At 45.6% G+C, this 21,575-nt stretch overlaps 1 protein-coding gene and 1 long non-coding RNA gene across 4 annotated transcripts in view; one reads left to right on the top strand and one right to left on the bottom strand.

Annotated features, from left to right (window-relative positions):
- Positions 1-5,031, bottom strand: part of LOC119174254 (uncharacterized) — a 33,583-nt gene extending 28,552 nt beyond the window's left edge. The window contains exons 1-2 of one of the 2 annotated variants that reach the window (XR_012895422.1): positions 4,790-5,031; positions 1,131-1,356 (exon numbers count right to left, since the gene is read on the bottom strand). This is a non-coding gene — a long non-coding RNA (uncharacterized LOC119174254). Of the gene's footprint in view, positions 1-1,130; positions 1,357-4,638; positions 4,770-4,789 lie in introns of those variants that run through there. The other variant, XR_012895423.1, reaches the window with a different exon arrangement.
- Positions 5,032-5,119: 88 nt separating this feature from the next.
- The window catches only part of LOC119174253 (G2/mitotic-specific cyclin-B2), a 39,848-nt gene continuing 23,392 nt past the window's right edge, over positions 5,120-21,575 (top strand). For both annotated transcript variants that reach the window (XM_037425088.2, XM_037425087.2), the window contains exons 1-2: positions 5,120-5,278; positions 14,127-14,285. In XM_037425088.2, coding sequence (XP_037280985.2) covers positions 5,249-5,278; positions 14,127-14,285 — 189 coding nt within the window. In that variant the 5' untranslated portion in view covers positions 5,120-5,248. The remainder of the gene's footprint in view (positions 5,279-14,126; positions 14,286-21,575) is intronic.

The following is a 21,575-nucleotide window of genomic DNA, read 5'->3' as shown; positions in this document are numbered from 1 at the left end:
TGGTCCTTGCTGCAGGCAAGGAAAGTATATAGAGCATTACTTGTAGTATATATGCTATATATGCAAAGAAATTTTGGTGGATGAAATGACGACTCGCTGCTAACAGTTTCTTAATGTGCAACCTTCCAAAAACATTTCCAATGCTCTCTTAATTGAGCTACGGTGGCGATCAGGCCCTTGTCTACTTTATCTGATATAGCCATGCATTTTAAACCTGGAAGCTTTAGTTAGCGTGGAATTCTCTTTTTCTTGCCTGTTGGTGTCACATAGCACATAAAGAATATACCTGATAAAGTGGACAAGAGGACAACTGTCGCTCTCCATTGATAGAGCATCAGACGCGTTACTGGGAAGTTGCTGGTTCAGCGACATGGCTGGACTAGTGCTACGTAGCATAAAACAATGCTAGTACGTAGAATGGCAGAAGTTGAAAAGGTGTTTGACAGAGACGCTGCAATCCATTACGATTCGCATGTTTGAAGTCTTGTGATAAATTACAAAATGACGCAGAGGGCTTAAATCAGTATTCAAATTATACCTGGAACAAGCTTTACTGACACAATGTGCTCGTACAAAATGATGAAAACTGTTTCACGGTCCCTTTTACGGTAATGTGGTCGAATGTCAAAAGTGCAGCAAGGAAACTGAAGACAGTGCTCATACCAAGCCCTTTTGTAAGAAACTCATTGCTTACAACAAGTCTGAAAAACTTTTTCAGCATTTGTCGTGAAATGCTGTCCTAAGTGGCTAACAGGTTGACATGCAGCCCCTTCCCCCCACACACACCCCCTTGCCCCCCTTGGAATGGTAACTGAACAGCAATAAATATCGCTGCAGGTTTTGTCCTTGGAATGCACTTCCCAAGTGCCCATTTAGGTACAGCTGAATACAAAACTAAGTAACTCGTAGCACTAATGCAAGTTCATAAAGCTCGTTGTGATGTGCGTGCAATAGATCTGCAGTGCCATGGTGTGATGTGGGACAGAAGGCGACAATGTCTGTGCTGCTCGTAAGAACTGTGAGCATGGCGAATGTGGTAAAAGAAGAAAAAGAACAGCCGCATGCAGATAAAAAAGAAAAGTAGAGAGGATGGTTTAGATGGTGCTGAGCATTCGACACAGTCGTGTTACCAGGCCTGAGTGTTGACGTCTGGGAAACGGTCCACACGTTCTTGCGACGGGCTCACTGTGGCCGCTGACGTATCCTGTCCACAACACCTCTCTTCAGCAAGACTTCCATTTTCGTGGTCGGCCTCTGTAAGCATCAAGTAACCTCTCCAAATCCAGTCTTCATCTCTGTTCTCTGCACCAGGTCACCAAGTCTCACCCAAAGGTCTCAGCTCCCCTACTGGTGAGCCTGTGTCACACAAGTGTAACTTTATTTAGGACACTTGTCTGCTTAAGAAACGTTTGTTAGTTTATTCTTTTTCTTCGTGTGTGTTTACTTAGTTCTCTTTGTGCGTGTTCCTTTCATAAAAAAAATAAAGCCTAGTTCAAACCTGCAAACAGCTTTTTTTTTTTTTTTTTAAGGACAGTGTCGTCACTGACACAACATAGTTCGTTTAATCTACATAGTTCCAAAAACTTCACCACACTTGAACTAAAGAAGATCACAATGTATTATGGGCCATACTCAAATAGCAACAGTCACTCAGCCACCACTTTGACACATGTTGAATTGCACCAGATATTTATTGGTTTGAAATCACACAGTACAGTTCCTGTTCACCGAGGATGGATAACATTATCTACAATTATATTGTTACGTCTATGAAAGGGCGTCTAAGCTGTGACGTACCGGTATATTCGAAGGTGTCAAACCAACGTGCACCGGAGACCTTTCTTGCTAGCCGAATGTCCTACTTTTTACGAATTTTACAAATCCAGCTATCTTTTGCCATTTTCACCCAACAGGTCGATATTTTTTAACAATTCTTAATTATTAAGCTTAATTAGTGAACAATCACTGAAAGAGCCAATGTACTGTTTATCTTTCCACACCCACAAATAAGAGAAGTTTGATGCAAAATGCATGCAGTTTTCTAGACATTCCACATTCTTTCTGAGCAAAACTTCTAGAAGATTCTACAAAGGAAGTGACAAGGGTAATGACAGTGGATAGTTGGCAAATTATTATTGTATAGATACACTATTGCTGGATGCTGCGCGGCCAACCATTTATTTATGTGAGGGGTACAGATGAGAGTCCACCATTTCAGAGACGTCAATCCATGAAATGTGAACTATGGTGCAATTACGACGTCAGATGAAGAGGCTAACAACATGAACCTAGCACTGTTTTTCATAGTTCCCAAGTTTGTTATGTGTCGAAGTCAGCCTTTATAGAGAACATATGCAGCATAAGAACACAATAACTGGCTTACTTACTTGGGTTCATTTGAAGCAAATTTTTGTGGCCCCTAGACAGTAACCAAATTGACAATACTTTACGTACTAACCCACTGTCTCACTGTGCCACTTGTGGCAATGCTTCCTGGTCTTTTTGTCCACAGCAGGTTAAATCACATGTATACACTCCTGGTCTGCGGTCACCGATTGTTTCAAAGTTTCCGTACATTTCAATTGATAAGGTATTTCAATCATCTATTCAGGATGAAAAAAATTGTGCGTAACACAGACTGGAGGAGGGAGAAGAGAGATAGTAGAGCTTAGGCTTGGAGAGTTTTTTACTGTTCTACGGTATGCCATGTTTGGACGGTATCATGCAATGCTCCAATAAAGCCTGCAGACAGATTTCCTACACAGGGTGTGCAGCATTTCCTTTGTTTACCTCATTACGCCACTCTTGGTTTAATTCAATTGCCTTTTGGTCGACATGTGCCTTTATTTATTTTTCATTTAAGAACAAAGTTGGCAAATGCTGCATCATGTCAACACTGCTACAATAGTTTTTGTTTGCATAAATAAACCGCGACAGCTACTCGGCATGTACAAGGTCAATTTTTATGAAAGGCAAGATATGAGCACGTGGCCTGAGGGGTCTTGCGGCTGCTTGCAACGCACTCAAGCAGGAGCAAAATCAACCACAGCCTCTTTTCCCCTGACCTAGTGGCAAGCAAAACAACCAGTCATTGGTGATATGGAACCAGGGGCAAGATTGCAACCCCCTCCCCCTTCAAGACAATTACAAGATGACCGGCCTCTTACGTAATCGCCTCTCTCAATTTATCTCGTTTGCGTGATGTACAATGCAGTAAGTTATTCAGTAGACACTCACAAGTATCTTGCATGCTTTATAAGTTAGTGATGCCACATACAGGCTGAACAAAATGACTAGGCTGATCCCACCAACTTGCAACAATAAATCGTTTTATTGCGAGTCAGTCAGTGTTTACATAAAATAAAGGCAAAGTAAGTAACGTTTTAGCATGTACACTGGTGAAAAACATGAATGCATCAGCACTCATGTGCAAACAAGGTACATACTATGCATAGCCACAATGCAGATGCCCGCAGCAGAAGCTGTCCAATGTTGGCTGCTATATATATATATATATACAACTGCTCAAAATCTTCGCTGTTGTAAGTAAGGGTGAAGCACCAACATCCCTGCACTTCTGTCGCTCAAGATGTCACAACACCTCGATGACAGTGCCTTTCACGAGCAGTGCGGCGCCACTGCTTGTTTTCTGGTTAGCGCTGCCACCATAAGTGTGTCCCTTGCTAATCTTCTACGCGTTCACACTATACATGCTCCTGAATGCCTTTTGATTGCCGCTGCCGGCGGTGCGCTGTCGTCGTTTAAACGGGGGCAACACCTAGAGGCCCAGATGGGAAGCTTGCACCATGCTACTGGCTTAACACGCTTAAATATCTCTGTTAGCCCATTTATCTGCGGGTAATAGTCAGATGAGAAGTGATGAACAATACCACTTCCTCTCAAAAAATCCTGGAACTGTCTGGATGTAAACTGGGGTCCATTATCTGAAAACCAAGGTTTGTGGCTGACCATTGTAAGCAGCTCTGAGTAACTTAACGGCGTCTCTTGTCGTGAATGAATTGGTAAAAGGGACTTATGGCCATTCAGAAAAGTAGTAATGATAGGGTTTGGAGCTGTACGCAGGGGACCTACGATAGCCACACCTAATAGCAGCCAATGTTGTTCAGGCCACTGACTGTACGTGGTTAAATGGAGATACTGTAGCTTTCGCAGACTCATCAGGCGTAGTTTTCGCTGACTTATCAGCGGGCTGTAAACTACACTTCGGTCTACCAAAACTGTCCATGTGGCCGATGGAAGGCAGGATCTATCAGGCGATAAAAGAGTTAGTTTACACCGATCTACAAAGTGAATGCAGGGTTCACGATATGATCTTTTTGAATAGGTCTCCACTGACTAAGCCCCAACATGCTGAGTTATCGGAGAAACATTTTTTTTTTTCTCACTGCAGTCATGTAAGGGCATCGCGATCTAAGCATTTTAGAGCCAGAGCGGCGACCAAATGCGACTTATACACTGTCATGGGTTGGCTCCACTAAGATGTGCTAGCTCCTCACATGTTTGCTGTCCCTATGCGGATTCGATCACCGAGCACTACGGCACATATATGTGGTGACGCGTAATGTGAAACGGGTGAAGCGAGTAACGTTGACACAGACAGTAAAATGCGGGAGCTACCTCAATTGCCGATAGGCGCGACGAACCCTTAGCCATTAATGTCGTCCTTATAAAACAAGTTCACAGCAGTCCCATGTGTTAATACATCGTTTAAAAGAAGGTAATCATACTTTTAAATGCGACAATCGAGAAAAGAAATGAGGTGACTTACCACGCCTGACAGTTCTTATCTTGCGCGGGAATAGCCGTGCAGCCTAGGGAAACGTTCACGTCAACTTTTACTAACAAGTACCTAGGTGGCCTAAATGGTCGCGAATCTTCAGAAAATAAAAGAAAGTTCTTTCGTGTATATTTATTGATTTATTTATTTGGTTTGCGCGTGTGCACGACAATTCAAATTACGCGCGAGCGTTTGCGCTATAGACACTGGTAAGTGTTCTGTGCTATAGATACAACGACTAGTACTACAGCTCGTGGCCCCCAGGTGCCCCCAGGGCGGGTCACGTGATCAACTATGACGCATCGGAACCAGTCGGGACCGTTGATAAAGGCTCATACGTGCTGCGGGAGCGTGTGGGACGGCTGGCTAGTGCATCAGCGGCACATTCAAAGGGACGGCCGTTGCAGCGTGGAAGCGAAGTCTCGAAGAAACGTCTGAGCTCCCGAAGACATGGCCACTTTCGGACGTTCTTCAAGATGGGTGAGTGGCCAACGAAGCCTAGGCGAATGTTGTGACACTGCTAGCCCCTTTTTTGACGAAAGCTGTTGCAGTGGGCCGTTGCTGTAGCGCACCCGGTAGCTTCTTGTAGTAGTCTTCGCCGCTGCGGAATCGGCATTCCTTGGTGTTTTTTGTGGCCTCAATTGAATGTCATTGGGTGAACGTGCTTAAACAGCGGTGCGCTCTTTCGTAGCGCAATGATTTCAATTTTGTCCTGCCAGCCGCTTGTTTCGAATCTTGTTGAAGGTGCCCGCCGCGGCTGTCACTGCACATGTTTTGGTATTTCGGTCTATGTATGGCGAGAATTTTCGAAGGTGTTCGCGTGGTCACTTATAGTGACGTGTAGACTACGCAGGGTGTTGAACAGGCTCTGTTAAGTTTTTATTGTGTGCAGTGGACGCTGGCTCGTTGTAAAGCTACGAGGCCACCGATAGCACGCACGTGCTCTGTCCTAATTTAGTTCGGGATTTTAGGAGCCAATTCTTTCGTTCGTGTTTCTCTGTACTTCAAGGTCTCTTGGGCTCGAGTCGAACATTCGCGGAATGGCTTTTTTTTTTTTTTTTTGCAATAGGGGATGCATGACTTGCCCGGTTTCTAACGTCGCGCTAGGCTTCGTCGCGTAAGTCGAATGCCTCTGGAGTTTCGTTTTCGGGCAGTTTCCTGTTCACGAGTCGCGGAAGCAATGGCGTAGCCAAGGGTGGCACACATTCTTCCGTCCCCTAAATTTCTTTCCGGGGCAATCGGAGCGCAAAATGACTCGACCACATCGGCCCGCCCGGCCCCCCCAATTCACATCAAGGCTTCATAGCAGCCTGACTGCTTAGACATTTTGTGACTACTTCAACGCATCACCAATTTCTTCATCCACGTAGTCAACATGTCAAGATTGTCTAGTCCATATGTTGGAGGCCATTCAGAATAGAACAGCCTCTTGCAACTATGACTATTGTTCGAGCATTACCTGAATAAAACACCTTGTTTGTCGTTTCAAGATCATTGCATAATTAATATTTTGTTTCATGGGTACACTTACAGTGATAATTTACTTTCTTCCGCTTCATCCTCCTGTGCACCCATCTTGATGCGATTCCAATACAATTAGTTTCGTGGGTATTCATCCAGGGTCGCAAGCAGGCATTTAACTTGTCGCTGCTGCTTAGAGCTAGTGTATATAGGGACAGTCTTCTGGATCGCATTCATCAGTCTCTTTTAAGGAAACTGTTCGTGATAGACTGATTTCTGTTGTGTGTTGTATTCCACAACATTGTTCGGCTTTTGCTTGTATTTTTTGTTTTGCAATTGCTGATGGTATCTTATGCAATGCCCTTCAGCATGCCTGTACGGCATGTTCAATACTGTATGGTCGGCAAGGAATGTTTCGTTCAACGTTCACACACGTGCGTCATTCCTTTAATGTATGTCGACTTAATTTTTACAGGCTCTGCCTTGCTCCATGATTGGCAAACGTCGTTTCACATTGAATGGTGCCCTCACCATTGGGTGCAATGCTATTGATAGAGTCGACCAGGACTAATGTTGTGATCTCCCGTCTCGCATGGTCTGCGGCTTCAATCAAAGGCAACTGTTAAGTCAACGTTGATTGTTGTAATGGCAGTCCTGAAACCTTGTAGTGCTAGTTATGTGCCTAGTAAGGGCCTATTTTGAATTAAAATCGCGTTTTAATGGTCTGCATTGGGTTAGCACGCTTCAAATTACCCGCCTCAAAAAGCTGCTTCATCTGACCGACTCGGGTCACTGTTGCTGTGCACAACGTTGCCCGGCTTCACTGTGCTAGTTCCAGCAGACCGAAAGCTGCGGGAGCCACAGCAGCAACAATGGTCATTGATCAATTTCCTGCCATTGACTTCGAGATTGCAGACATTTTTTGTTTCAACTGCGTCCCGCTAGATGGCATCACCTGTCCCGTGTAATTTTTGATCCACTTAAGCCATTTTCTATAGTAACATCTGGCGGTTCTCTTTTCCATGACTCAAACGGAAATGAACAAGCAGCATTTTATTGCGTTCCTTGATGCACGGAAGGTTCTTCATTTAGTGCAGTTAAATCGATTACTAGTGATTTATTGTAAGTGGTTCGTCTGATGTCATCAGGTTCATTTTGAAAATCTCCTGCTTCAGCGCTTTTCTTGTTCATTTACCCGAATTTCCCGCTATTAAGTAGGGCACTTTATTACAATAAAGACCCCGGTAGGGGATATTACATAAGGCATGGGTTCACAAATGGAGGTTTACAGAGAGTGATCTTCTGACAAACAATATGCAATTATGTTTTGTGTAAGTGTTGAACACATGATGGCTGCAATGTCACGGGGAAAGCCATTCTAGTCAACTGCTGGTCGAAGAAAAAAAATGAGACGGCAAAAGTAGTAGTGTGAGCGCGTGCGATTGAATAAGGATAGTTCGTGCGGTGAGATATGCGCATTGGTGGGGTTATGTAAGGTGCTTGATTGGGGAAACTGTGACAGAATTTGTGAATCAAACAGAGGCTGGCACTGCGGCGACGCACAGAAAGATTAGCAACATCAATGTCGTGTTTTGGGGATGATATGCTTATGTCATATGAAGAATGAATGAACATAGTGGCACGATTTTGTACAGATTCTATTTGGTTCATTAGGTATATCTGGTGCGGGGTCCAGATGCGCGCTACGTATTCTAGTTTAGGTCTGATGAGCGATTTGTAGGCCAGAAGTTCGTGACGCAGATGACGCTTTAGGAAACCGAGCGATCTGTTCGCAGATGATATGCTATTGATGTGTGCGTTCCAGGAACGGTCGGATGATAAGGTGAAGTCTAGGTATTTATATGACTGCACTTGTTCAATAGCGGTATTGGAAAATAGGTATGAGAATGATAAAGGATTACGCTGGCATTGAAATGACAGGAGCTTGCATTTCGTGGGATTAAGCTTTATTAACCAGAGATCGCACCACTGTTGCACGAGATGCAGGTCCTGTTGGAGTGCCGTTTGATCATAAATGATAGTAACTGTGCAATAGATGACACAGTCGCCGGCAAATAAACAGATATCGGAAGATACATGAACGGGAAGAATGTATATTAGGAACAAGAGGAGTGCGAGTACAGATCCTTGGGAGACGCGGGATGTTATTGGGAGGGAGCTAGAAAGGGTATTTTTAATGGAGACGAGCTGGGAGCGGTTAACAAGAAATTGTGTGATCCATGCAAGAATGTTACGGTGCAGGTTCAGGTGGGCAAGTTATAACGCTAGGCCTATCAAAGGCTTTTGCCAAGTCGAGACAGATTGCCTCGGTTAGAAAGTGACGGTCGAGGGTAGAATGTAGATCATGAATAAATATAGCAAGTTGGGTTTCACAAGATATTAATTTACAAAATCCATGCTGGGAAGAATGCAAAAAATTGTTGGTGTCAAAGAAGTGCATTATGTGAGAGTACATGACGTGTTCCATGATTTTGCAAGGGACGCTTGTTAGAGATACGGGCGGGTAATTTGGAGGGCACTGTCTGTAACCTGATTTGCGGACTGCAATGACCTTTCCTTCCTTCCAGTTGTCTGGTAAAATTCCTGTTTCGAGTGACTTTGAAAAAATCGTCAAAGTACACTGCAATAATATCCTTTGTATTTTTTAACAGTTTGGTGTTAATATTGCTACGTGCCAGTGCATGGAGCTGAAGAAGACGAAGGAGATAGACTGGCGCGAGCTAATCTGTGTGGCTGGCACTGCTCGCCTAACCGGCTGAAAATACATCGGCGACTACCCCTCTGAGTCAGTCTCCTTCCCGTAACATATTTGGTGGAGTTGTGCGATCCCCGTCCTCGCCACGGAACTCCGAAGCGGGCGCTCCCTCGCGGCTTACAACATGACCACCCAAGACTCGGCTACATCCTCTCCAGTCGCTCCCCCTTCTGCCCAACCTGTCAACCCAGCGCCCGCAACAACTTTCGTGATGCTTCCCGCGCTCAAAGACCCCGGTGTGTTCTCGAGCAGCGAGGGTTTTGACGTCGACCAGTGGCTACGCCTCTACGAACTCGTCAGCGCCACTTGCAGGTGGGATCCCACTCTTATGCTCGCAAACGTCATCTTTTACCTCGACAGAACCCCTCGTGTTTGGTTTGATAACCACGAGCATGACATAACAAGCTGGGACAGCTTCCTGGCAAAGATCCGTGAGCTTTTTTGGCAACATCTCTGGCCGTCGTGAAGCTGCAAAAAATGAGTTGTCGACTCGCGCACAATCTTCCACGGAGCCCTACATCGGTTATATTCAGGCTATCCTTTCACTATGCCGCCAAGCTGACGAAAATGTCTGAACCTGAAAAAGTTGCGCATATCCTAAAGGGTATCACCGACGATGCGTTCAACTTGTTGGTATTCAACAATGTGTCATCTGTTGATGCGATCATTCAAGAATGCCGCCGGTTCCAACAAGCTAAAAGCAGACGCATCTCCCATCAGTTCCAGCGCCTCCCGAACACCACTGCGACGTCCTCGTGTCTCGACACATATCATGCACCAGACACCTGTGACAACTTGATGCGAATCGTCAGGCGGGAGCTTGAAGCGGCTGCTCCAGCTAAGGTGGGACCAACGTCCCCCGACCCCTCTCCGCCAATTACGTTGCCTCTCATTCAAGCGGTCGTCCGGCAGGAAATTGCCAGCTTGGGAATTCACTCTATCTCACCGCCTCCCCGCACCGACTACCAGCCCCGATACACGCCTGCACGTCCCTTCCCGACCGGCTCTCCCTCAACGTTCTGTAATCCGTCCGCATGGCGAACACACGATGACAAGCAGATATGCTTCTCGTGTCACAGAATCGGGCACATTTCTCGCCATTTCAGAAGTCGCTGGGGTCCTCCTGCACAACCGTGCTCTCGTCCCTTCTATGCACGTCCTGCCTATCGCCATAAGACCAGCCGCGACCATTTTGCCCAGGAATCCGCTTCTGAACAACGCTACTCCCGCTCTCCATCCCCCCAACGTCGCCAGTCTCGTTCTCCACAGCCCCGCCGACCATCTTCCCCCGCCTTCCCACGAGGTTCCCAGACGGAAAACTAAGCGTTGCAGCCCCCGGAGGTGACGCTGCATTCCTCGGACTGACCGAAAATCCTCTTTTGACGATACCGACAAAACGGAACCTCACAGACGTACAAGTAGACGGCGTATATGTCACTGCTCTTGTCGACACCGGTGGCCAACTTTCCGTCATGACGAGTTATTTTCGCCGCAAGCTCAAGAAGGTTCTCACACCTGCGACCACTCGGTTCGTCCGTGTTGCTGATGGTGGAATAGCATCTATCGTGGGAATGTGCTCCGCTCGTGTGAGCATCGCCGATCGACACACAGTTGCTCTCTTCACCGTCCTTGATAAATGCCCCCACGACGTAATCTTAGGCCTCGACTTCCTGTCCGCCCATTCTGCCCTCATAGACTGTTCGACCAGTACGCTCCGTCTACACTTGCCCGCAACAGAACCTCTTACACAACGGCCGAGTCTCCTCTGCACAACGGGACACGCGCGCCTCCCTCCACAGACGCTGACCTACATAGAGCTCGTCTCAATACCACCAGTTCCCGACGGGGACTATGTTCTGACGCCTATCACCGATGTCCTCATAAGCCGTGGCATTACATTGCCGCACACCATTTTGTCCGTCGCAGGAAGTTCTACGTGCCTCCCAGTTGTCAACTTTAGCTTCTCACCTCAAGTTTTGCCACAAGGAATCTCTTTGGCGTTGCTCTGCACCTTGGAAGACAATGCGGTAGATGTTTTCGCGATGGCCGCCCCTTCTGACCCCCACGCTCAACATCAATCTGCCACTTGCTCCGACAGCGCTGTTACTTCGATGATCGCTTCTAACTTAACGCCGCAGCAGACTGATGAGCTCCACCGGGTTCTGCTGTCCTACATCGACGTTTTTGACATCAGTGGCCGTCCCTTGGGGAAAGCTACCGGTATGAGCCACCGCATAAACACTGGTACTGAGCATCCTATTCATAGGCATCCATATCGGGTGTCGGCAGCCGAGCGTCACATCATCCAAAGTGAGGTCGACAAAGTGGAGATAGACTGGCGTGAGCTAATCTGTGTGGCTGGCACTGCTCGCCTAACCGGCTGAAAATACATCGGTGACTACCCCTCTGAGTCGATCTCCTTCCCATAACAATATTGTCTACGCCAGCCGATGATGAGTTTTATTTTGTCAATAAGTGGTGAAATGCCACTAACAGAAAACGCAACTGGGACCATCGCTGGTAATGTCGTAGTTGGTGGGGTGGGAAACGGTACGTTGGCTTCTTTAGTGAACGCTGATGAGAACACGATGTTAAAGGTATAGGCACAGTGTTGCTTAGGTCTTCATCCTTATCGTTTGTAAGCGTGATGTATCGTGTTGGTTGAGGGTTTATGATTTGCCACAATTTTCTAGGGTTAAATTTCAGAATTTAGGTAAGTCATTGTGATAGAATGTCTGTTTCGCTTTCTTAATTTCCGCATAAGCGTCTTCCGCAGCATAGTACTTGTCCCATGCGCACGCGCTACAATTATACTTCGTAGCTCGGAAGAGACGTTTTTTTATTTTCGAGTGCTTTCAAGCTTCTGGAAAATCGTGGTTTATTTTTATTGGCAGTAAAGCTCACTGTGGGGATGAATTTATTAGTCAAGTCAATTATCTTATCTTGTCCTTAAGCATTAGCAAGCTGTCATTGAGAGAACAGGAACAGAGATCAAATTTGAAGTATAGCAGGAAATCTCGTAATTCACAATCATTGTAAAATCACCCTTGTCATACAAGTGAATTGTTTTGAGGAAGATGCGGGCGTATTTTTGGGGTGAATAACTTTGGCATCGCTGATTTCCCGTAAGTATGCAATGGATTTTAAGCTATCGGGGCTATTCATTATTACCAAGTCTAAAATGTTTGAGGATTCACTAGTGACGCGCCTTGGTTCGGTGTCCTGTTGTATAAGGTTAAAGTTGAGGCAAACATCGACAAATTGTCTTGCTTCAGTATTTCCAGAGGTTGGTGAAGCCTAATTGAGCCAATTAAAGAAGGGAAAGTTGAAATCCCCATAAAGCCGAATTCGTGCATTAGGGTGTTTATTGGTAAGCTGGGATAATATTTCGTTAAGTTTGCGGGCGAAGTCTGGGTCCCTTCGAGTGGGGCCTATTAGCCAAAATGATTCTAGTTGCGAAGATGTGTTGATTAGAGAGCGTGATGGTTCTTTTTTAGTGGCGATGAGTATGCCTCCGCCACGTGCATATTTGCGGTCGTAACGAAAGATGTTAAAGTTTGGCAAGTCGGCCAATACCTGTGTATCTGAAATGTCGTCATTGAGCCATGTTTCTGTTAGTATAGGTACACTACTGCTGGCTGATTGTATTTGATTAGACAGGGGCACGCACTTAAGACCATGTATGTTAGTATGAAGTACAAAAAATGAGTTTTACTCTTGCGCTTGTACGAGGCTAATGGCGTGCTTGCTGACGGCGACATGCTCCCTACGATACAGTTCTGACAATTCCTGATGAACTGCCAAAGATGTATCGCTGCGCTCCAATGTGCAGGGTTTTGAAGCTTAATGAAGATGGTACTGATTTGCTCCTAGAAAAGATAACAAGCTGTTTTCGTGCAGTTCGAACTAAACGTGTGAAATTGTTGCCCATGCTGAAATTGGTGTATTTTAGTTTTGGGTCATTCGAAACGATATTCTTTAGTTTTGAAGGATGAAAGCTTATCGATAATACGTCGTTTCTAGTTAGTGCTGCAACGTCCTACACAATGGGCACGCTCTATATCCTTAGTCTCGACTGTAAGACCAAAGCTTTGGAGACGGTGGTTAATGATTATTTGTTCCGATTGAGCGCATGTTTCATTCGGGTCGGTGTCGGGGAAAACCGTAAAATATCAAGTTGTTGCGTCGGGAACGGTTCTCGTGGTTGTCAAGGCGCTCTTCGATGTCGCACATACGATGGTTGACTGGTCTTGGAATTAAGGGCGTCAACTTCTGTTTGGAGAGCTAGAAGATTTTGGCAATGCTTTTCCAAGTCTGCGAGGCAGGTGCTTAGATTAGCGATAGTGTTATTTGTACTTGTTAGCTGGGTCCTGAGGCTCTGTATCTCGGATATTAGTGTGGCCTGGGCGGCAGACAACTTTCTCGGTTCATCGAGGACGATTTTGTCCGGACCGGGTTTTGCCTCTACATTCCCTGACAGCAGTAGCAAGGTGCGTATGGCATCGATACATTCATTAACAAGTAAAAGGCAGCACTGTGGGCTTGGCAGCTGCGTCAAAAAGTAGTCGCTTGATTTTTTAGTAAGTGCTTGATACGAGCTACATATCGGGATGAACGGGTTAGTGGTCTGAATTGTCACAGCCGCGAAGCCCACAGTGCACGGTGGTTGCTGCTTTATAGGCTGCGCATAAGATGTTGTCGACCGAAATGGGGCAGCTGGATTCGTTTCGATGATCCACAGCGGGTCTGGGGGCGCTGCTAAATGTCCCGAAGCATGGGCCGCAGGCACGAGGCAAACGCAAGGTTTGCTTCTGTTACCAGCAGGCCCAAAGTTTTCCGCAGTGGCAGAGGAGGCTGTCGGAAAGGCAGACGCAAGCAGGTCGGTGATGATGCGGGCAGAAACCTGCATGATCAGGATGAACGGGTTAGCGGTCTGTGAATCGGCACAGCCGGAAAGCCCACCACTGTTGTTAATATTGTGGTTTTAAATGTTGTCCTACATTGAGCTTTTACTCTGACGTAAATTGTTATTTCACTTCAGTGTCTCTTTAATCAACCTGACATACTTTTTGTGTACTTTTTTTTTTACAGACTCGGCTCGAGAATTTGGCTGCTGCAAAGAAGCCACTCCAAGGGAGCCAAAAGCCAGCCGCTGCTGGTCAGAAGCTCGGCACTGTGGTGCAAAAACCGGCGAACCAGTTACCACAGAGACCACCGCTGCGACAGCCAAACAGGATCGCAGCACCAAAGGCAAGACTGACAGTAGAACACATCATAGCATTCCAATAACCACTGTGAACTGCACAGGTTGTCAAGTACTGCAGGCAGTAGGTGCGATGGGTGTGTGTCGCTATACTCTGCAACAACTTTTCTTAACGGCACTGTGGAAACTAAAGATGCGAAACCTGTGCCTGCTACCGTGCCAAAAATTGTACTTGTTTACTGGTAATTTTCTCATTTTTCTCCTGGTAAATGAATGCTGCTTTATTTATTTTGAGACTCTCAATCGTGGAAAGTTGTAGGTGAAGTAGTTGTTTGCTTTGCAAGAACGCCTTCCTTTTGATTTCTTGGATGACGCCATCTTTGCAGCCTTCCCATGGTTTCCAAAGTAAACATGGCATCCACGAAATAGTGGGTCACTGTGTGCCCGCAAACGCGCTGTTCAGTTTGCGTTAACAATGTGAGCAAACAAAACGGAAATTGGCTGGAAGTCTCTGTATTACTAGCGTAGCACTGCAAATGCGAGTCCCACCTCTACGACCTTTGCTTCATTGCTATGTTGTTGCCGAGTATAGCAATATCATTGCCGAGAACTTTGTTGCATGGCATATTCTTTCAATATTAATGTGATCTAACGGACAATCGTGCCTAGGAAAGTATAGGGGATGTTATTAGGTAATGCAAATGGGACTAAAAGTGGACAAAAAGCTAACTTGCCATGGGCAGAAACCGCACCTGCAACCTTCGCATAACGCATCCGATGCTCTACCAACTGAGCTACCACAGCGGCTATTCCCCCATCCACTTTATGGATTGCCTGTGCAAGGGCTGTTAAAGCAGTATGTATTTTAGTCTCTATCGTCTGTGTTTGGGAATTCAATGCAAGGTTATGAGGGAACTTCAGCTTGCTACAAAGTGCTTCAATTCGAGTACAGCTTTATGATAAGCTCCCGGTAAGTTGTAGACTGCATAGCCCGGCTCGAACCCTACCTAACCAAGTGCGAATGCATTCAGCACCATGTTGAAACCTTGGACTTTTTATAGGCTGGTGCAATTTTTTTTCTTCGATTTCGAAAGGAATGGCAATTTGCACTTTACCATATCTCGGTCAATTCTGATAGCAGCTGAAATTGAGTAACAGTGCGAGTTATAAGCGGTAAGTTGTCACTTAGTCGAGCTTTACCCATATGACCCCACCTACACTCTTTCAAAATTCAAGAAAGGGAATCGTAGGGGGACAGATATGCTCACTTCAAGGTACGCTTACGGCAAAATACTATTATCAGCGTAGCCTGTAGAAATTTCATTCCCAAGACGAATTGACCTCAAGAATCGGACTATGGTAAATTTCCACGAGCAGTCATTCAATACTGCTCATGGTCTCAAAACTTCGCAGTCGCGCTATGGGGCTGCTTCATACACTGCCAAAAGGGGCAGCAGTGCTGCTCTGCCACAGAGGGAATCGGTTGCATGCCGAATTGCTTCAGCGGTTCGACACAAGCTGAAGACTATGGTACTTTCTGTGCATCTCGCAAGTGGCTACAACTGTTGAGAGTGTAGCACTTAATTTTAGGCAAATATTAAAAAGTGCGCTGGCACTAACAGTATCAAAGCATCAACACTAACAACACTCGCCAGGCCACAGGCAGCCACATTTCCCTCGGTGCGAAAAAGGGAGGCAAAAATGCCCATTTATTGGGTTCAAGGCCTGGGTGACGAAAATACTGTCTGTCAGTTTGTCGTGCTTTATATTCATATTTTCTTCATTATTTACCTGCTGCAGGCCTGTGAAAGGGCTGTTGCAGCAGTGTGATAATACATTGCAGGAAAGGTCGCAATAAACAAAAGATGTGAGAAGTAACAAACTACCATATAAACTGGAATAAATCTAGAGATATTTCAATAAAATAATAGGCTAAAGTCGCCCCTCGTCTTGTATAGAGATGTCTAGCCGAAAGTGCAACGCTGTCTGGCAACATGTGGCTTGCATGTGCTTGTGAAGCCGGACGCGGCCATATCCGCATCCAAATCCAATCGCAGTCTGGTTTGTTTTTTTTCCTCCGTCTGTTTTCTTGTGTTCGTGATTTACTTCCAATCTGTTCCGAGTTTTCGCTCAGCTTGACATTGCGCTGCATGTTTAGTGGCCTTTTTTTTTTTTTCGTTCACTGAATGTCTAGCGGTGCGAGGAGGCAGTGTACTCCGCTGCGTTTAAACTAGATGTTGTTGAGTTCGCAGAAGCGAACGGGATAGATGAATGTGGCTGTACCCTTTAGATCGGGCCGCAGCTAACGCCACCTAGCCATAATGCTTGAACTAACCAATAGATTTCTTTTTTTTTTTTTTCTTTCAATGGTAAAGTTGGACGGGTCCTTTGCAGTGAAGGGTTTAATTTTCACTCGTGCCTTGACTTTAGCCACCAATCAGATAACCTCCTTCTAGTTACGTCTACCCGCTTAGTCTATTTTGCCCTCCCTGTCCCTAAACCCCAGTGCTTTGAAAAACTCTGTGCCATCATCCTGAACTGTAGGGTGAAGCCCTTTACAGAACATTATCAAGTGTCTGGCAGTTTCTTCTTCCTCTCCACACGCACTGCATACTGTGTCTACCCCTTCGTATTTGGCCCGATATGTCTTGGTTCGCAATACTCCCGTCCTGCCTCAAACAGTAGAGAACTACCCTGAGTATTATCGTAGATCCTTTCTTTGGCAATTTCCTGCTTAAAAGTTCGATAGATCTCTAGTGCGGACTTCTAATCATGCCAATTCTCCTCATATCGGTCTCGGCTTCCTTCACCTTCTTCTAAACCGATAATTCTTTTTGGTTTGGCCGCCTGCTGTTTTCCAAGTATTTATTAGTCAATTTCCCGGTTCGCTTCCTCCATTTTGTATAGACATTCTTCATGTACAAGTAGCTGAAAACCTCCCTAGCCCAATGCTCCTCCCCCATTTCTCTCAATCGCTTCTCAGATTTTATCTTGCTGCTAGCTTCCCTGCCCTCAAATGATGTCCATCCCATATCACCTTGCACTCCCTGATTTGGTGTATTCCCGTAAGCTCCTAAAGCAAGCCTACCTATTCCACGTTGTTTAATTTCAAATCTTGCTTGAACTTCTGACCTCTTGCTCAAGACCGCTTTGCCGAACGTCAGCCCAGGAACCATGACCCCTTTCCATATTCCTCTCGCAACATCATACCTATTGTAATTCCACAGTGCCCAATTTTTCATCACTGCTGCATTCCTGTTACTTTTAGTCGTCACACATATTTCGTGTTCCCTTAGGTACTCGGTTTCATTGCTTATCCATACGCCCAGATATTTGTATTTATCTGTTATCTCTAGCGTGACCTCCTGTATTTTAAGCTCGCTAGCTTCGTTGTCATTGAAAATCATGACTGCTGATTTTTTCTTACTGAATCTAAAATCTAACCTGTCTCCCTCATTACCGCAGATGTCCATCAATCTCTGCAAATCTTCCTTGTTGTCCGCTATTAGCACTATATCATCTGCGTACATTAATGCTGGTAGTGCCTGATTAATGAGTTTTCCTTGTTTGACTAAAGAGAGGTTGAAGCCCAGTCCACTTCCCTCTCATTTGGCCTCTAATCCTTGTAGGTACATCATGAATAATAAGGGTGACAAGGGGCACCCCTGCCTAAGCCCCCGTTTCACCTCTGTGGGCTTGCATACCTGTTTTTCCCACTTTATAACTACCTTGTTGCCTTTATAGATATCCTTTAAAAGATTAGTGCCTACATGTTCCATGCCTAGTGTGTCCAGTATTCCCCACAATTCCTTTTGAACCACGCTATCGTACGCTCCCTTAATATCCAAAAATGCTAGCCACAGGGGCCTGTGTTCCTTTTCTGCTATTTCGATGCACTGCGTCAGTGAGAAGATTGTCTTCCAACCTCCTGTGTTTCCGAAACCCATTCTGCAGTTCCCCCAGCACCCCCTCATCCTCTATCCATGCCTGCAGTCTTTCCTTTAAAATCGGCATCGCCAGCCTGTAGACCACTGATGTCACTGTTATAGGACGGTAGTTGTTTGTCATCTTTGTCCCCCTTTCCTTTATAAATCATGCTCATCCTGCTAAGTTTCCATCCATCAGGGACTTCACCATAGATTATAGTTCTGCTCACTGCCTCTCTCAAAGCCTGCTTATACTTCGGACCCAATGTCCTTATCAGCATAATTGGAATGCCATCTGCGCCTGTTGATGTACTACTAGGAACCCTTTTCTCAGCCCTTCCCACTCTCGTTGTGAAAATGGAGCCATTGCACCACTTGATTCGTCCTTGTCTATTGTGGTGCATAAAGTACTTCTTTGTTGCAATTTTTCTTTCACCCTTGTTCTTATATATTCAATAGCTTCGTCCCCTTCTAGCTTAGCACCTTGAGCTGTAGTTATGAACCTCTGCTCTAGATTTGTTTCGTTTCTTGGCGAGTTTAGATGGTTCCAAAGTTTTGCAGCTGCCTTTCTGTCCTTTTTATGTACTTCTGCCAGCCACTGAGCACCCTTTCTTCTAATCTTTTCATTCATCAGACGGGATGCTTCCCTTCTAGAGCTTGGAAATATTTCCCATTTTCTTTCAACATCATCTGTCGGTTCACCCCATTGCTTAGCATGTCTGTGTTCCCTAGAGGCTTCCTGACGTTTTGCTATGGCTTCCTCATCCCACCAACTCTTGGGCTTGTCTTCTTTTCCGGGGTGACTTGTCACGTGCCTTAGCAAGCTCTAGCTCAAACAGTAATTAGATTTGTGTATGTCCGCACTGTTTTATTATCCTCACTGATCACTTTCTCAATTTGTTTAGTAGCTATTTCAATTTGCCTTTCTGTATAAAAATTTCCAGGTAGTTGCTCATCTTGTCTCCTTCCCTCTTTTACTACTCTTCCAAAACTTAGCTTGATACGATTGTGACCACTACGCAGACTTCTGGAGCCACCTTCATCTATGTGCATTCCCCTGAGCTTATCGTACAACCTATGTGATTTCGGCGCGTAATCTATCGTCTACTGAAGCCTTCCTACCTCCCATGTTATTTGCCCTTCACACTTCTCCGTACTGTTGCAAATGATCAAATCATGCCTTTCACACATATCCATGATCATTTTGCCTGTTGGGTTGGATTACACATCTATATCTTCTATGTGTGCATTCATATCTGCTAGTATAATTATCTTGCACTCTCCTCCTAACTCCTGAATGTTATTTTATATACACTCTACCATTGCCTGGTTTTCCTTTCTGGCCTTTGCTCCCGTCCACAAGTACACGACACCAAGGAGTGTCATTTGCCCTGCCACTTTCCCTTTTAGCCATAAATGTTCCTTTCATCCCTGCTTGACTCTTTGCCAACCCATGCTCTTATGTATAAATGCACCAATTTCACCCCCCTTTTTGCTGCCTTCTGTTCTATTGCAATATTCCCATTCGCAGTCTGGATATCGGGGTGGTTGCTCCAGGTCCCGAAGATGTGTCTCCACAATCCCATATATCATCAGCTCCTCCTGCCTCAACTGCTCATCTATCTCTTCCCACTTTAACCTATTCCTGCCACCCTGCATGTTAATATAGCCTACGTCTGACTTAGCTCGGCCCTTGTGCTTGCGTAGATTTCTTTTCTCGCGGACTTCGTGTGGCTTCAATATTTGTCTGTTTAGGTCCGTCTTTGGCTACACTGTTGGCCTCGGGGCTCTGGGTCCCCCTAAAATATGGCTGCTCAGCGTCGCTTTGGTGTATCGGAAAAAAGTGTGAGCTATTGGAGGGCGCAGAAAGGGAAGCTGCAGAGGTGTAATCCTCAAAAGTCGTTTCGTGGACAAAGTGCCGTTCATCCGCAGCTGGAGGATAAGCTAGCAGACTTTGTGCGGGAAGTTCGTGCGCGCTCGCTGCCAGTGACCGTGGATACCATTCGCAAGAAAGCCGTGGAACTCGCTCGAGAAGCTAGGCTCTCGAGAGAAGTTTCGCGCACCGAACTCTTGGGTACGTCGATTTATGCGACGCAAAGGGTTTTCTCTCTGGCGGCGCACATCCATCTGTCAAAAGTCGCCGGAGGAGTTCGAGGACAAGCTCGTAAACTTTCAGCGCTTCGTGAACCGGTTTCAGGAGCAGAACGACTACATGGTGGGGCAAATTGGTAACGCCGATGAGACCCCCTTGTGGTTTGACATGCCTTCGTCGACCACAATCGCGCAGCGCGGTGCCAAGGATGTGAAGCTGTTGTCCACTGGCAACGAGCACTCGCGCTTCACCGTCGTGCTGGCATGCACGGCAGATGGTAGAAAGCTTCCGCCCTTCGTCATTTTTAAACTCAAGACAATGCCGAAGGAAGTGTTCCCGCCCGGTGTTGTCGTTCGTGACAACAAAAAGTGATACATGAACGAGGCCATGATGCTCGAATGGATAAGAGTGGTGTGGAACCGTCGGCCAGGTGCACTGCTGAGTCTTCGCAGCATGCTGGTGTTGGATGCGTTTTGTGGCCACTTAACCGACGCAGTGAAACGCGCACTTGGCGACGGGAAAACGAACCTCGCCGTGATACCAGATGGTATGACGTCCACCCTCCAGCCGCTCGACGTTGTGCTAAACAAGCCGTTTAAGGACAGAGTGCGGCTGGAATACCAAATATATAGTTGGTTTTCTTGCAAGTTGCATACTATTAGCTCTGCAACAGGACATAGTAAAAACCTTCATCCTTTTGTCCCCCAACTTTTCATCTCTAAACTTCCATAATTTTTTACCATCCATAGTTCATAATGTTTCAAATAAGGTGTAGACTGCGAATTAGAAAGCACTTGTAATGTAATGTAAAATATGTAATACGCGTGAAAAGTACTATACGTAAAAAGTCCATTTTTCACCAACCCTAGTAAAGGTTTACATAGTTTTTACTATACTATAAGTTATTGAAACTTAAACTAAATAATTGTATTTGTCGTACTTTGGAGAAAAAATTTGGCAAAATTTTATGCAGAACTGAGCACTTCAAGTGCCCGAAAAAGGAGGATCACATTAAAAAAAAAAAGGGCAAAATTTGTTTTGAGAAAAACGAATTTTAACGTTAAAATTGCGTTTTTATTTATGAAAGACGTGATGAAATTTGCACACCAAGAACAATCCTTCTTATAGTGGCCACTGCCACTACAATACGCCATCACCATGAGTTTGTCCCTCGGCTTTTTAGAGCCGACTCCTCAGACATTTCGCTCACAGACGGGTCCATGAAACACTTGCCAAACTTCTGCTCTATCTGGCAGAGCCTTGTGCCAACTGCAAGCTAGGACGTTTGACAAGACTACGAAATCCAAGTTAAGTCCAGC

Source organism: Rhipicephalus microplus, chromosome 5, assembly GCF_043290135.1.
Source record: "Rhipicephalus microplus isolate Deutch F79 chromosome 5, USDA_Rmic, whole genome shotgun sequence".
Taxonomy (NCBI): domain Eukaryota; kingdom Metazoa; phylum Arthropoda; class Arachnida; order Ixodida; family Ixodidae; genus Rhipicephalus; species Rhipicephalus microplus.
Note: the sequence above shows the minus strand (reverse complement) of the source record. Positions and strands in the feature narration are given on the sequence as shown.